Raw genomic sequence first — 15,637 nt, 5'->3', positions numbered from 1 at the left:
GTCATTACAACAAATTTGATCCATGCAGATTTGATTTGGCACTACTATTACAGGAGAGCAGTTATTAAAGGCTGCCTTATTTCAATGTAACTGAAACAGACACAGCATCCTGAAGTAGGAGTGAAAACATTTTCACAAGACCAGAAGATTTAACACCTGGAGAGAAGTGTTAATAAGAAAATGTATGTGCAGACGTAGGCAGACACAAAAACACAGGTGAAATAATCACAGGTAATATCTGGAAGAAACAATGACGTCAGGCAAGTGGGAGAAATGTGAGAACAGAATAAAACTGTGACTCTCAGAAGTTCTACCATCGGCAGGACTATAATGATGCCAGCAAAGCTTCAGTGAATTCAATCAAACAGACGTCAGGGACAGATGGAGGCAAGAGGGGACAGTGAAGCAAATTAAACACTGATAGAGATCAGACGAAAGTGAAACAAAATAGCTTTTTACCGGACACAGAAAATCTGCCTCAGCTGATTACTATCTGTTCTTTGTGCAAAATCCTAATCAACCATATTAACACTCACCTGCTCCCTGAAGATTAAGCACGCTTTAAAAGAAAAAAGGAGAGTGGAGTGTTTATGGGTCACCACATGCAAGCTGTGCCATAGATTTTCTGCAGGGAATCCTTCCAAGACCCAGACGCTCTGTGTGAGCTGGCTTTCTTTAAACACAAGTGTTTTTTATGTGTACTGTATATTATATATAAGGGTGGCAGTTGAAGCTGTAGTTAGAGCTGTCACCCTACACCAAGTGGGTTCCTGTTTCCTCTAAGAGTCTTAGGACTTTTTAGATCAATCATTGATTTTAATCTGGCTGTGGATGTGAGTCTGGATTGTTAGCTGCCTCTCTGTCTTACTCCTGTGACGATCCCGTGTTTTAAGAAAATTGATAGATATTTATTTTTCTTTCTTGTACCCAGCAGGCAGCAACTCTTCTGGTTCCAGAAAGAACCACAGGAATAAACACATCTTACATAATGTTCATTTTGTATAATATTAGTGCCAATTACTGCTCAGAAGAAACATAAATGCAGGGTTTACCTAAGAGAGGTTTGCTACCATATGAACATGAATAGTTTTTCAGTCACGTGCACTCCTCACTTTTCCCACCCAGTTTCAAAACATAAAGATGGAGATGGCCAAAATACTCAGCTTAACGCAACAGAATATCATCAGCCAGCATCAAGGTGGCTACATCCATCTTTTTATATGTGTACTATGGGTTCAACCTTATGTTTGGCATTTTAAAAGGCCAGACATCGATGGGATTATCAATTACTGTTTTAAATTCTTGGAAATTGTAACACATTGTTATTTGGTAACCATATATCATAGGTGGACTGTATGCTGCACAACTTCACTATTTTCATCTTATAGTGGCATTTTTGGCTACAGTAGGCAGCTGTTTTCAGTGAAAAGCATTTAAAGGGGACCTATTATTCTTTGCCTTTTTGTCATACACAGGGTTGGAGTCATTAATTTAGCTGGAAAAAGTTATCTGTTACACTTCTTGTTACATTACATTTGTGTTACTTCATAACAAGACATGAAATGGATTGTCACACAATTATCAGAAACTATTTAAACCTCACACTACAGTCCACGTCATACACATACATGCTTCTTTTAGTGTTTATGTTTGACACCCCCCCCCCCCCCCCAACAACAACAACAACAACAACAAACAGCATAAAGCAAAGTGAATGAAATGGAAAAAAGGAGGCCACAGTGTTGCTCGTAAGTGCCTTTGTTACCTGTTGAAGATCAGACTCTGGCTGCTGGGCTGGGATCAGTATACAATTAGCTTTATCCTGGCTCTCAGCTCTTGGCTAGCTTTGTGTTAGCATGCTGTCTGTGCAGATGCTTGCAAAGAGCTGATGCTGCTTTTGACTATGATGCAAAAGTTTCTGTGTTGGACACAGTTTGCACTTTACTACTGCACTGTTGCCCTTTCATGCAATAAAAGTAAAGCCAGTGTTCATATTCCAAAAGCTGCAGACCGCACCAATATTATAGCACACGTGTGTGGGGAAAAAAGTTTTTTCTTTTCTATCTGCCTGTAATTCACAGTGGGTCTTGTAACACAAACAGCAACATAATTGTAACTGTAATGCGATTACTGAATTTAGTGCAGTGCATTTACTGAAAAATGTAATGAGATTAGAGTAATGCATTACTTTGGAACTCGTTACACCCAGCACTGGTAATGATATATTCTTACAGGGGTTGAAATTTATATTAAATATGGCCATAGTTTTAAGTAATGATGCCACTGTATGTATAAGTAATCCCTGTGAGACAAATGCTCAGGCAGTTTTGTGTTTTCTGTACTATGTCTGTGTTTTCTATATGAGGGGATATACTTCTTTAGCCATTTAAGACACTCACCCCACACACCTGCTGTTCAAACTATTTTTGTGAGGATGAGCCAGCCAGAACAAAGTTGGGTTAAAGCGAGGGTGTAATTGAAGGTTAAACATTGAAAACACCTTTTTTCAGTCAATGAAAATACTGGAGGAGCTTCATGGATGCCAAAAATAAGTTAAATACAATTTAATTAAACTTGTGAAGCATGCAGCGCTACTCTTACATATTTTATTCTTGGACTAGAATCCAAGAATAAATATGGAGCTGGCAATGAGCATCATCTCCATCAAAACCCAACTATACACTCCCTGCTCATTTAGGAACAAGCTGGAGGACAGCTGGTGGAGCAGCTAAAGAGTCATTTTCTTTGGGAGTTGGTAAAAATTAAACACGGAGCCAAACAATAGTGTAAATTGGACTTATATTTGCCAGGTGGTGAGAGACTCCAAATGAATGATTATGTTGCTATCTGAGGAGTGGCTGCAGGTTTTCGTAAACTCAGCATAACAAATTGCGTCTCTTGTTTATCGAGCCTCCCAAGGTGCTTTTTTTTTATAGAACTACATGCAAAATGAACATTTATTTTTACTGCTGACACTAAAAAGACGAAGATGAGGTGCAGGTGGTAGTGCTGCGGCTGCCAAGTGGCTTTAATACTGTAATAGTTTCACTTCCAGCAGAACTGTTTGGAATCTGCTAAATATGCATTTTGTCAAGGATTTACTTAAAGATAATACTTTAATCTTTACCTTTTGATTATGTACCATCAGCCACAACATTAAAACTTCCTGTCTTAGATTTTGCAGATACCCTTTGTAAGAGGTACTGTCCAGGTCTCGACATTGGTGACACAGTGTTGGTATGAATACTTTGGGTTTAAATGCTTGCAAGAGGAAGACCTCCTTGGAAAGGCCTTTTTCCATTGGAGTCCAAACAATGATTGAAAAGACTAGGCAATGATAAGTCTGGAATTTGGGTGAACAATCTGGACTTTTTCCCATGTTGCTTAAGCTGCCTTCAGCTATTGCAATGAGGTGTACTGTCATGATGAAGAGGACCATTACTATGATGCTGTTTAAGCTTATTCCGCTCCAATTTTATGTGGGTGGAACTTGTTAAGACACCATAAGCATGAATGCCAGGACTCAAGGTTTCCCAGCAGCAACAATACCAGCAGTGTTATCTGCTTCACATGTCTGTGATTGTACTGTTGTGGCTGATTGGTCTAGTTTTCATGTATACAACTTTAACAAAGCCTTAATATTGAAACATAACATGATATACATTTATATACATTCACATTTCTGTATAACTGTATATCTCAGATTTCTGTATAGTTTTTTATTTCATATTTATATCCTGTACATAGCGTGTACTCACTACATCCTGTACATACTTATAGTTATAGAATATTCATAACATACTTCATACCGTGTACATTATAACATACCATAATAGACCCATTTCTGTAATATACTTACATATCTATATTATTGCTAATATATATTGTAATATATCTATATCATGGCTAAAGCACTTCTGGATGGATGCAAACTGCATTTCGTTGCCCTGTACCTGTGCATGTGCAATGACAATAAAGTTGAATTCTATTCTATTATATTTAGAAACATAGTTTTAACCCCCCCCCCCCCCCCCCACTCCTCCCCTTTCCATCCATACTACTGTAAACATTTTCACTCAATCCCTTAATGCCAAGAACCTGGACTATTGAAAGTCTATGAAGAAAACTTAAATCTGTTTGAACACTATCTAAGGCTGCTGGAGTCCAGCTGTGGTCCTCTCTGATTATAAGAGGGAAAGAATGCACTGTACATATCATTCATCAGCACTTCATGTTATACTATAACACAATATAATTACACAGAGTGAGTCCAAGGGAGTGCTACTCTTCTGTTTCAGCTGAGTCATTAAGGGCTTGAGTTTGCTATCATAGCAGATTAAATAACGCTGGTGTCAGGAAACGCAACAGCCACCTAAAAAGGTGGCAACCTAAAACTATACAAAATTGCAAATGTGACTGAATAAAATGAAATGCAGAGATGAATGAGTTATCAGCACATCAAGGATAGTGTCATGTGTACGTGGCTTCCTAAATTATAAACTTAGTCATAAAAATGTTAATAAAGTGCCATCTCAAGCATGCTTTGAGGAATGCTGTCATGTTTAATTTTAAAATATAATAACATATATTAGTAATATTAAATTAGCTACATTATAAAATGAGGAAATGATAGATATAGACATGAAAAAGAAAGCGTACCCTCTTTCAGTTCAAAAGTTTTAAGTATCAGGAGACAATAAAATAATCATCTATTCTTAGCAAGTCTTAAATTTTGACAAAAGCAACTTCATATGAGCAACAAAACATGACATACAGCATGCCATTATTCATTTAATACAAGGAAGAAGCAGTGTGTGAAAAACTTGGTAGATCCCATTATTCAGCAGCTTGTCACCACCAGCAGCAATAACTTGACACAATGTTTTTCCTGCAAGAAATTATTAGTCTGTTACATTACGTAGGAATTTTACCCCACATTTCTTGACAACATTGCTTCAGTTCATTGAAGTTTGCAAGCATTTGTTTATATACAGCTTTCTTAAGGTTCCATACAGCTTTCAGCTGGGTTGATTCTGGTTAACTGATCATTCTAAACTGCCCATAGGTTTGGATGTTTGTGTAAATGGTTGCAACAGACTGGGAACCTGTCCAGGGTGAACTCTGCCTTTTTTCCTATGGTAGCTGGCTCCAGTGCCCCTGTGACTCTGATAAGAATAAGTGGAGGAGAATGGATGGATGGAAGGAAATGTCTTTCTCTGGCAACCTTTCCAAACAAGCCATACTTGTTCAGTCTTCTTCTTATTGCCCTTTCGTGAACATTAACAATTAAAATCCTATCTGAGGCCTGTAGTGTCTGAGATGCAGCTCTTTGTAGGGTCTTTACCTTACAATATAAAGTAACTATTTTGGTGATTTGGCACTATATATAAATAAAATGAACTGAATTTGATTCTTTTCAGTTTCATTGCATGGTCTGACTGTGGGGTGATTTTGCTGAGATGTCCTCTACTGACAGCTGTTTTGAATGCTTTCCACTCTAAAATAATCTTTATCACCATCAGCATCAGATTGTTCGGAAATAGCTTTAAACCCTTCCCACATTGATGGGCAGCAACAATTATTTCTCTAAGATAATTGCTGATGTCATTCCTCTTTGGCATTGTGTTAACAGATATTGTTTTATAGCTCCAAGAAAACTGTCAAAACTTCTGCATTTACAGAGGTAGAGGTGGCCAGCTTAGCTGATAATCAAATAATCATAAATAATGACATGATGTAATATAACAAGTGTTGTTGTTAATCTGGGGTAATATTTAAATAGCTTTAGAATAAATTTAATGATTTGTTTATGTTCTGATATGTAAAACCTTAAAACTGAAAAAAGGGTGTAGTTTCTTTTTCACATGATTGTAGATCAATAGAGGGAGAGATATTGTCAGGAAAATGCTTTCATGTTTTTTGTAATACCAACAGGAAGCAGTGAGTGGACACTGAGCAGATTAGCTCTGAAGAGAAATGGAGTGAGTGAGCGAGTGAGTGAGAGAGGGATGATGGAGGAGGAGGAGGAAGAGGAGGAGGAGTAGAAAACATTGATCTGAATGCATGGAAACATGTATGGCTGAGAGTTATACAATTGTTCTCTTGATGAAAGATGAGGAAAGGAAGCTGTATTGACCAAAAAAGCAGAGCGACTCCAATCCTATCTACGTAACTCAGCACAGGTATTGGGACAGCATTATTTTAATTTAACTTGATTTGATTTAATCTATTTTTATTTTATGTGAATTCAGTCAATTTTAGTTACATTGATTTAATAAATTTTAGTGCAATGCAAAGGGACTTAGCCTATTTCAGTTTAATAAAATTCAATTCAGTTCAAGTCATGTAAAGCCAAATGACAACAACAGTCACCTCAGGGCACTTTATATGCAATGTAAAGACCGTACAACAATAGAAAGAAAACCCCAACAATCAGACGAACCCCTATGAGCAACGACCTGGCGACAGTGGGAAGGAAAAACTCCCTTTTAATGACAGAAACCTTCAGCAGAACCAGGCTCAAGGAGGGCCAGCCATCTGCCACAGTGTGCCAACGAGTCGCGTGGCCCCTGTTTATATTATACACACTATGTCTTAACCTTTGTGACTAAAATGATTAATTACAAACAATTACAATGTGTGACCTTAGAAACATAAAGACACACCTGCAACTAACAACATAACTGGACAATCAACAGTGTTTAGCTGGATTTACTGGATGAACCCAGGTTGTTGAAGAGTTTATGTTGATACTTTAGTGTAGATCCACAAAATCACAATACAGACAGTCTCGCCAGACGCCAATCCATCACGGAGCTCCTAATATAGAATAGATGGAATAACCCTCAGCCCTCCTGTGACCCTGACCTGATTAAGCAGTGGTCAAAAAAAGTGGATGGATGGTGAAAAATGAAGTTTTTGACTAGTGTGATGGAACAATTCTTGTTCGAGCGACTTTCTTTTATTTGCATCAGGCAGGCACTGAAAACACAGAAACGCAATTTTTTTTAAATGTTAGATCAAATTACACGCAACTTAAAGATGTTAGCAGCTGAATGATATCAAAGCAGTAAGCAAGGAACATAAACGATGAACCACAACAGCTGTATGCAGTGAACTGTACCTCAAAGACACAGATAGCATTTTCTTAAGAAATGATGAATAAATGCATTTTTCTGTAAGAAACCTCTGTGGGATATCTTCAGCATAGCTCCTCAAATTTTAAACGAACATGATTTTCAACATTTTATCACTGTTATTATTTTACATGTTAATGTTGGGGATGTTCTTAAATAATCAGCTAGCGTATCTAAAGTAGATGATAACCAAAAACTATAGAAAAAACTAACATGGAAAGTCTTGATTTGTGCATACTGGCTGCTTACTGAGGGTGCTGGAGTACACAACAGTAGGCAATATGTTATGACTTTGTTCATTTGCTTTAGTCACACTAAACAATGGCTCATTCTGTATTTTTAAATGAGCAGTAAAACGTTGCTGTATTATAATAATAATATAGGTTTTAAAACTCAGACCGAAATCAGGTAGTGCTGCCATTAATATTCTCTCCTTCCAGAAAACCTTAGACCACTGTTTTCACAGGCTTAATATGAAGAAGAATAAACAAAGCTTTTTATATACAACTCAAAGATCAAAAAGACTGGTAGGCTTATGAATGTTTATTTGAGAGGGGACTAAGAAAAATGACAAACCAAATTCAGCTATAATTTAATTACCCTGTGAGAATAATGATATCAAGTGGAATTAATTACTTTGTAGCAAGTTCATTATTCTCTACTGATTTATCTACATTCATTAACAAATTTGTGAGCAAGCTTTTCTTGTAAAAGGAAGACATCTCATTATTCTACACTGACTTATCTTATTATTGAAGAACAACGGAGTCAACTTTGAAAAAAAGAGGCTAAAATCAAATAACAATAGTGATGACGTCTTATATTTCTGAAACTCAAAAAACTACTTGCCTTATAAGTAGAAGGAACTAATTAAATGCCACACCAGTAACCATTGTGCTGCAGAGTGTGTGCCAGTGTGTGGAAAGACAGTCGCAGTATATGGTTAAGCGGAAGTGGTGACGCCAAGAGACCAAACAAATGAAAGACACTGGCAAAAAAATAAAAAATAAAGAAGAAGGGAGGGAGTACTGGAAGACAAAGAGCGAAGGGATGCAGGAAAGGGGAGGCGAGCAAGATGAGGGAGAACAGCACGAGCGTTTTTGTCTGTGACAATTGGACAGACGCTGAAAAATGCTGGTGCCTCTGTATACGCGTGTGGAAGATAGACGGACCGTGCCAGTGAGCAATGTATTAATTTGCTTCAAAACAATATGACATGTTGAGTCACCTTCAAGAAGTACATGTCCGGGGCTCCTTTTGTTTTTCCTGTTTGTGTGCGTGACACTGCACTGTCTATGTGCTGTCTGTGTCTTTGAATCATTTTATTTCACATATTAGATATTTTACTCATCTAAAGCAACCACCGCAAGGCATGTGGTCACATCCTCCTGTCTTTCTTGTTTCTTCTCATTACTCTGGGCCTATGGGACACAAATACACTGAGTCTACAAGTTGTACATGCAATAATAGTTCTGTGATTAAGTTTCGTGGAAGGAATGAGCAAGCAGAAGTCGTCCACCTTTACTGAACTTCATTATATCAGCAACTCTAAAGAAAGAACAGCTAATCGAGAGTGTTTAAGTGAACTGTTCACAATGGGGCTAAAATCCAATACCAGGAAGCTATAACCCATTTTTAATATTTTCCAAATAAGGTGTGAGAAGAGAGGGATGTGTTGTTACCTTGGCAACAGACACACCTTTACTACAGTATCCCATTACACTCACTGGCATCCACTGCAACCTGCTATCAGTGTCAAGTCACACGGGACAGAATTGCGCAGGCACACCTGCAGACGAGAGTACAAGAGGCCCATTTTGATTGGCTGACAGTGAAATCAGTTTATTTTAGAGTGCAGCAGGTGCAGTGACGCACGCCTCTGTTCGTTACTAATGGTGGATGAAAGCCCAGCATAGATTGGATAAAGCGATGTAGGACTGACATAGAAAGACAGAAAGGTAAATGGACAGATAGACGGGTTAGGAGATGTGCTGGAGTGGGAGCAGGCTGGGGAAGCCTCGATTTGTTTTTTGTGTGGGGATTACACAAACACGACGTAGTGATGATCATCACACACCGAAACCGTGCCTACACAGTACTGCGAACCTGCTGTGTGGGTGACTGGCACAACACTGACTGACTGACACACGGCGGTGGCATTTAGACAAAGTTTGCCTCAACAGGCAAGCATGCTAACACGCAAGTACAGACAGTCACAGACAGACACACTACCACAGCTGGCGGCGTGGGTGTGTGGAAAGGGGAAGCCAATGAGGTGCTGGTCGTGGATGACCAGCGGCTACTGAAGCTTGCGTGTCCACAAGTCCAGTTAAGGACAGAGCAGGAGGTGTGAAGGAATAACAGCACACACCGTGTATTGGATCCCCTCAATTACTCATTTGTTTATCGTGCCTGCGGCTCAGTTGGCTTTGTGTAGAATGGCAGTTACAAACTGTGTGTGTATTCGCTTATGTATGCACCCGTGCACACGCCCAAATGTGTGACTCTTTCCTCACTCATACGCTCATCTGTTGAGCCGCCTGTGTGTTTCTATGAATGGGTATGCTTCTGTTGTCTACATTCTCACATCTCTCGGTCTGAGCAGCGGTCTACATTTATTTTTAATGTCAGACACACAAAGAAAAGCTGAAATTATTCTTCAAGGTCAACTCTGATCCACTCTAGTGCGGCTTGAATGATGCAATTTCACAGTTATTGTTAGTGTGAAGGTTATTTTCCTGTATTTTGAAAGTGTTGCTTGTGTAATGCCACATTAACAAAGTGCTCGCCAAAAACACACTGTAACAGTTTATCCATAGATTTTTATGCAGCTTTATTCAACTCTTGCATGTCAATCGAATTCATAATTAAATAAAGCAAAACTGAGTCATCTCGAGAAGGTAGACAGGAAAACACATTCATCAATCCTAAGAGACCTTAGATGATTGCACAGAAGTCTTCAACAAATGAGCAGAAAATTTCCAATAAGAAACATTTTGCAATCACTTCTGTCCTACTGACTGCAGATGCAATACCTGGTGGCATGTCTGTCCCCTTAGGCCAGTGTTTCAAATAGTGGACCTGGACTCACTGGTGGGAAATTGAGCCACAGCAGGAGTGAAACTCAGTTACATGTAAGATGCATGTTAGGATATATAGATCAAAGATGTTGTGCTGACCCTTATCGCTGAAATGAAACTCGGATTCTTTTTATTGTTGTTGCTGGATAAAAACCGAGGTTTGGGCTGGATTCTAGGTGGGGAATGCCCCCCCCAAAAGGTTTGCTTACTTATGAAATATACTTGCTTAATGTCATATTATGGTTAAAATTGCACAAAACAGCAAACAGTTTGTTTAACTGATTGCCCAAACCAGGTAATGCATGGGGGCTATCTGCAAGGCATACCCTGGGTTGCCAGTCCATCACAGGGTAGTTTATCTGAAAAGGCTGAAAGACTACAAAAGACTTTTGTCTTTGATTGCATACCCAGTACACTCCTTCAGATGGTGGAATGCATGTTTAAAACTTAATGTGATCAAATAAAAGTCAAATGAGAGCATAATTTATCACATGGTGACACTGTTACATCTGATGCTATCTTGCTATCTTACAGCTGGTGGTTGAACACAAGCAATGACAGCTTGAGGCACAGACAGACAGCAAAACAGTTTTCAAGTGGCATGAATATCAAGGCATCTGTTGTGTTTTACTGTCTTTTTCCCTTTTGGATTCATTAAAAGCAAATCACCCCTTCATTATGAACCTAATTAACAATATTTCAACTACTGCAATAAAAACGTAGAAAAACAAGAAGAAAGACATTAGCAGAGAGGGGAATTATGTTTGATAACCCCCATCCTCATCTTCATATCTCCGATTTTCTTTAACACGCCCAAATGTCCTTAAATAGTAAATGAAACCTCACTTCCATATGTCCACTTCTATCTCGTTTAGCTAATGACTGCCATTTGATATCTTCATCATCAAATTATGTCAGGAGCTATAATTAATCTACCAACAGTATGACTGGAGTATGTCGTAATTAACCTCCACACCAAACAGGCCACTATTCAATCACTGTTGTTTTGAGTGACTCTCTTCTGGCACCGAGCTCTCCCTTATGGTTGAATCATGATTCGGGGGCATCCTTCTTTCCTAAGACAGGACCATCTAAGTCTTTTTCTGTATCTTTCTGTCTGGCTGCTGCGCGCCGGAAGCAGACCATAATAAGCGTCAGCCAGGAAACAAGCTATGCGCTCTTCTCCTACCCGTCCTCCGCTCCTCCACAACTCAGTCATCATTACCGGGCACCGTGCCTTAGCTCATTCACCCCTCCCTACACTGCTTCTACATTCACTCTTTAGCACTCCCTCCCTCTTTTCCCAATGTGCGTCGCAAAGTCTCCTCCTCTCACAGAGTCTGAGCGCACGTCTCCAACCAGCCTTTACGCGCGAGCAAACTCTCCAAGAGAATCCCCTACGGCCGGCCCCTCCCCTTTCCGTTTCTTACCGCCCTCACTCATTCATGACCCCGATCAGTGACGTAGGAGATTCCACGGTGCCTACTGCCGTAGGCAATGACAAGGTGCTTGAGTATATATGGGACACTGGTAGCCATCAACCGGCACACTCTCAGTCGCTCCGACTCGGGAACCAGGGCATCAGCGGAGATAGCAGGCTTTACTTCGCGGTCTTAGGCTAACTCGCTTTGGGCTTTGGTTCAGGATGGAAACCTCTACTTTTTCTCGGAGCCGACGATGCTCCATCATGCGCAGCTGCAAAAGTAAGTTTCTCTCTATCTTCTTTGGTTTTGGATACCCATTGGATTCAAATGACAGTTAATGCTGCTTTGCTTTAGAACTCGAACACTTTAAAGTTTTTTAAAATATAAGAATGTGTGAAGTACTTTGACTTATATGAAACAGAACATCCAAAATTGATATATGGATGGATGATACAAAATTGAAATGAAAGTCTGTCAGCTCTCTGTCTGTTTGGTGATTTATTCGAGCTAAATTGGATGTAAAAGTGTGTTAAGAGCTTTTTCTTTGACTCAGAGAAATCGTTGCTATGATTTGATTAAATTCCTTTCCGATTACGCTGTGCGTAATGGTCGGCGTAAGTGTAGTGCCAAGGTGTAAACTTAATTTACTGCGACAGATAAGGTTTCTGTACATGAAACCTAAGAGAAAATATGAGTAGATGCAAGCCACAATCGCCAAAAGCAATTAAATAATTTTCTTATCTAAAAATGAAGGCAGATATTTACCGTTATGCACTCTGCATGATGTTTCGTTGAATGGTAATGGATGATTATCGCACCATGGACAGCTCCCACTCACTTCCTTTGCTCTGTCCCCGCTCTTTCTAGGCGGTCTCTCCCTCTGGCTGGTGGTGTGGCTAGTCCTTGGTAAGCCAAGTCCGGCATCGGCATGTCCGCACCTGTGTGTGTGCTATCCGACGCCGATGACTGTGAGCTGCCAGGCGCAGAACTTCACCGCTGTTCCTGTCGGAGTGCCGTACGAGTCGCAGCGCGTGTTTCTCCAGAACAACAGGATCACGGAGCTTAGAGTTGGCTCTTTTGGCTTCGGAACTCAGGTAAGAAAGAATGAAGAAAGCAGCATCTACAGTGTGAAGTTGTTGCTTTTCCACACTGAAAGTTTAAAAATAATGAAAAATATAATCAAAAATTTATTTCATAAATACGTTTTCTCCCCTCAGGTTCTGTGGCTGTTTTCCAACAACATCACGTGGATTGAGGCAGGGGCCTTTAGTGAGCTGAGGGACTTGGAGGAGTTGGACCTGGGGGATAACCCTAACCTCCACAGGTTGGAGGGGGGAGCCTTCCGTGGCCTTGAGAAGCTCCAGAGCCTCCACATGCACCGCTGCCGGCTCACTGCCCTGCCCCATGACATCTTCCACAAGCTTTACAGTCTGCAGTTCCTTTATCTGCAGGTAGGGGCGCTGGAAAGCCATGCACATGCATACAGATAACTCTGACACATAGAAACACATGCATCCACCCACACATGTGCCTTCACATGCAGCATCACACGTGTTATCAATATTACCAATCACACTCACTGTGTCTGATTTTCTCAGCCTAAACCCTATTTTTTCTCCAATTTGCAGGAGAATAATCTTCACTTCCTGCAGGATGACATCTTTTCTGACCTCATCAACCTGAGTCAGCTGTTCCTGCATGGCAACCGTATCCGTACCCTTTCAGAGAACGTGTTCCGCGGCCTGGTCAACCTCGATCGCCTTCTCCTCCACGACAACCGCATCAGACAGGTGAACCGCCGGGCCTTCCGTGACCTTGGCCGCCTGACAATGCTCTTCCTCTTCAATAACACTCTGGCTGAGTTGCCCAGCCAGACTCTGAGGGACACCCAGGGCATCGAGTTCCTCCGCCTCAATGCCAACCCCTGGTCTTGTGGCTGTGAGGCCCGTGCCCTGTGGGAGTGGTTCCGTGAGGCCCGTGTCTCCTCATCTGAAGTCATCTGCTCCTCCCCTTCCACCCGTCGTGGCCAGGATCTCCGCTTCCTTCGTGAGATGGACTTCGCCCTCTGCCCTTTGCCTGACCCTGGCTCCATTGCCGGCTCCACCACCACCACCTTCAGCACCAAGACCCGCTGGTGGTTCCACAAGAACAAGCCCCAGTCATCCACTAAAGGTGTCTTCGAGAAAGCCTCAGAGACTGTAAAGGCCGGTTTGTACGGAAAGGGCCCATCAACAATCACCTCAGCAGTCAAGTATGAGCTGGGAGAGGATGAGCTGGCGCTGCCCAAACTCGAGCAAGAAGAGTACTGGGCAAACTATGGCAATGAGGACTCAGGTGTCACCCTGCGGTGCTTTGAGCTTGAATGTCCACCTGAGTTCGACCTGCCTCCATCTTCCTCCTCTCCCAGATCCTCCTCACCCTCTTTTCTTTTACTACTAGCCCTTTCTGTTTTCACCCTCTGCCTCAACCTCCACCTGCTATTCGGCTGAATCTGACTCTTAGTACCACACCCCTACCCTTCCAGCCTGTTTTAAAGGCTGTGAGGATCCCTGTTAGACTTTCTACACCCCCTTTGCCCGCTTTGCTGTAAGCAAATCCTCAAGGCACAGCAAGGGAGATGGGGGGACGGTTAGATTTGAAATCTACCAACTACAGGGCTTAACACTTTTCAGGGCTGCTAAGAGTTCTTCAGCTAAGGTATATATTTATCTACAATGCTCTGCAGGTATGGCTTTCTCTGCCTTACCTGTATGATGTCATGTTATGATGCCCTGTAATCAGGGCTACGAGGGCTGAGTCCATCTCTAGTACAAACGCAATTTGATAGCAGCTGTGAATGATGTTGTCAATTCTGTCACCTCAACTTATTTAAAACTACTAGTGCTTTTAGTGCATCCAATTAACTGGTTGCTGCAAATGCTACAATTACTGTTAGAATCAGTGCACAGTAATGAAAATACTGTAACCACTTAAAGTGTCATGTAAATAGTTATGTGTACTGTGAGTGTTCAAACTAATATCTGTGGTTCATCACAATCATGTTCATCTTGATCCAGAAAAACTGTGAAGGCTTGTGCTTCTACAGGACAGAGCACCAGGCGCAAAATGAAGTTGAGGGCCTTAGAGCGAGAGAGGAGAAAGGGAAACAAAACTGTGAGGCTGAGAGGGAGCAAAAGGAACGAGAGAGAGATGCACGGACGTCATAGAAGAGGGAAGGGAGACAAAATGGCAGTGAGAGGAGGGGAGGAGATTTCAAAGGAAACAGCTTTAGAAAGAAGAAGATGTGGGTGGAGACGGGAGTGTTCAGGCAGCAATAAGAAAAGAAGCAGAAAAACAGCGAGACAGAACAGAGGACAGTGCTGGCGGTAGAAGCAGCAATTTGCAGGAGACAAATAATAAATCTACTCATCAGTAGTTGTTCCATCCATTATACTCATACCGTTCACCATTTTCTGTATATATAGTGTTGTTTTGCGACAACCACAGGGAATGAATGCTTCCTGTCAGGAAGCCAGAGATTTTGTTTTTTGGATGTCTTTCTGTGACATATTGATATAATGTGTGATGATTGTTGACTTGGATGCAGATGAAGATCTTGATAAAAAAGATATATTGAATATTTCTTGAATCATTCCTTTCTTTGGGGCAGTTTTTGCTGAATATATTTTAACTGAAGGAATTCTGAGGTGCACTTCATGCACCATCATAAAACAAATGTGGGATCAAAAATCCACTGCAAATTGTCTCAGTTCATCTGAAGTGTGGTGACTACACTGGACTGAAAGGACTGATCACTTGGCCACATGGAAAGCTCTGACTTAACGGGCATCTGTGTGTGTGCATAAATGGGGATGAATGGATTCACAAGTAGGCAACACTGCAAAAGGCAAGTACGTCAGTAGGTTTCTCACTTTTGTGATTCATCAACAGGCGATGCCAAATGGACAGACAAAGCGCAAACTGGCTGATTTTGTCACTCCCCCCCGCGCTCCCTTTT

At 41.1% G+C, this 15,637-nt stretch overlaps 2 protein-coding genes across 2 annotated transcripts in view; one reads left to right on the top strand and one right to left on the bottom strand.

The window, feature by feature from the left end:
• LOC120716965 (beta-crystallin A1-like) overlaps nt 1–12,526 on the bottom strand; it is a 55,140-nt gene extending 42,614 nt beyond the window's left edge. Inside the window, exon 1 of the mRNA XM_040004722.1 lies at nt 12,406–12,526. The gene's annotated coding sequence lies outside the window, so the exon portion shown is untranslated. The remainder of the gene's footprint in view (nt 1–12,405) is intronic.
• rtn4rl2a (reticulon 4 receptor-like 2 a) lies at nt 11,171–15,257 on the top strand. The gene is made up of 4 exons (XM_040004719.1): nt 11,171–11,919; nt 12,508–12,734; nt 12,858–13,091; nt 13,269–15,257. Exons 1-4 carry the CDS (start codon nt 11,862–11,864, stop codon nt 14,127–14,129), a joined length of 1,380 nt encoding a protein of 459 aa, XP_039860653.1. The 5' UTR covers nt 11,171–11,861; the 3' UTR covers nt 14,130–15,257.
• Nucleotides 15,258–15,637: the final 380 nt, after the last annotated feature.

This window comes from Simochromis diagramma, unplaced genomic scaffold (assembly GCF_900408965.1).
Source record: "Simochromis diagramma unplaced genomic scaffold, fSimDia1.1 OVJJ01000487.1, whole genome shotgun sequence".
NCBI lineage: Eukaryota > Metazoa > Chordata > Actinopteri > Cichliformes > Cichlidae > Simochromis > Simochromis diagramma.
The sequence above is the reverse complement of the archived record's forward strand: the minus strand, read 5'-3'. Positions and strand labels throughout refer to the sequence as shown.

Excerpts from the sequence above, each read along its gene's own strand:
- rtn4rl2a (XM_040004719.1), top strand. The coding sequence starts at position 11,862 with ATGGAAACCTCTACTTTTTCTCGGAGCCGACGATGCTCCATCATGCGC. Across the intron at positions 11,920-12,507 it reads CATCATGCGCAGCTGCAAAA|GCGGTCTCTCCCTCTGGCTG; the intron begins GTAAGTTTCTCT and ends CGCTCTTTCTAG. Across the intron at positions 12,735-12,857 it reads CTTTTGGCTTCGGAACTCAG|GTTCTGTGGCTGTTTTCCAA; the intron begins GTAAGAAAGAAT and ends TTCTCCCCTCAG.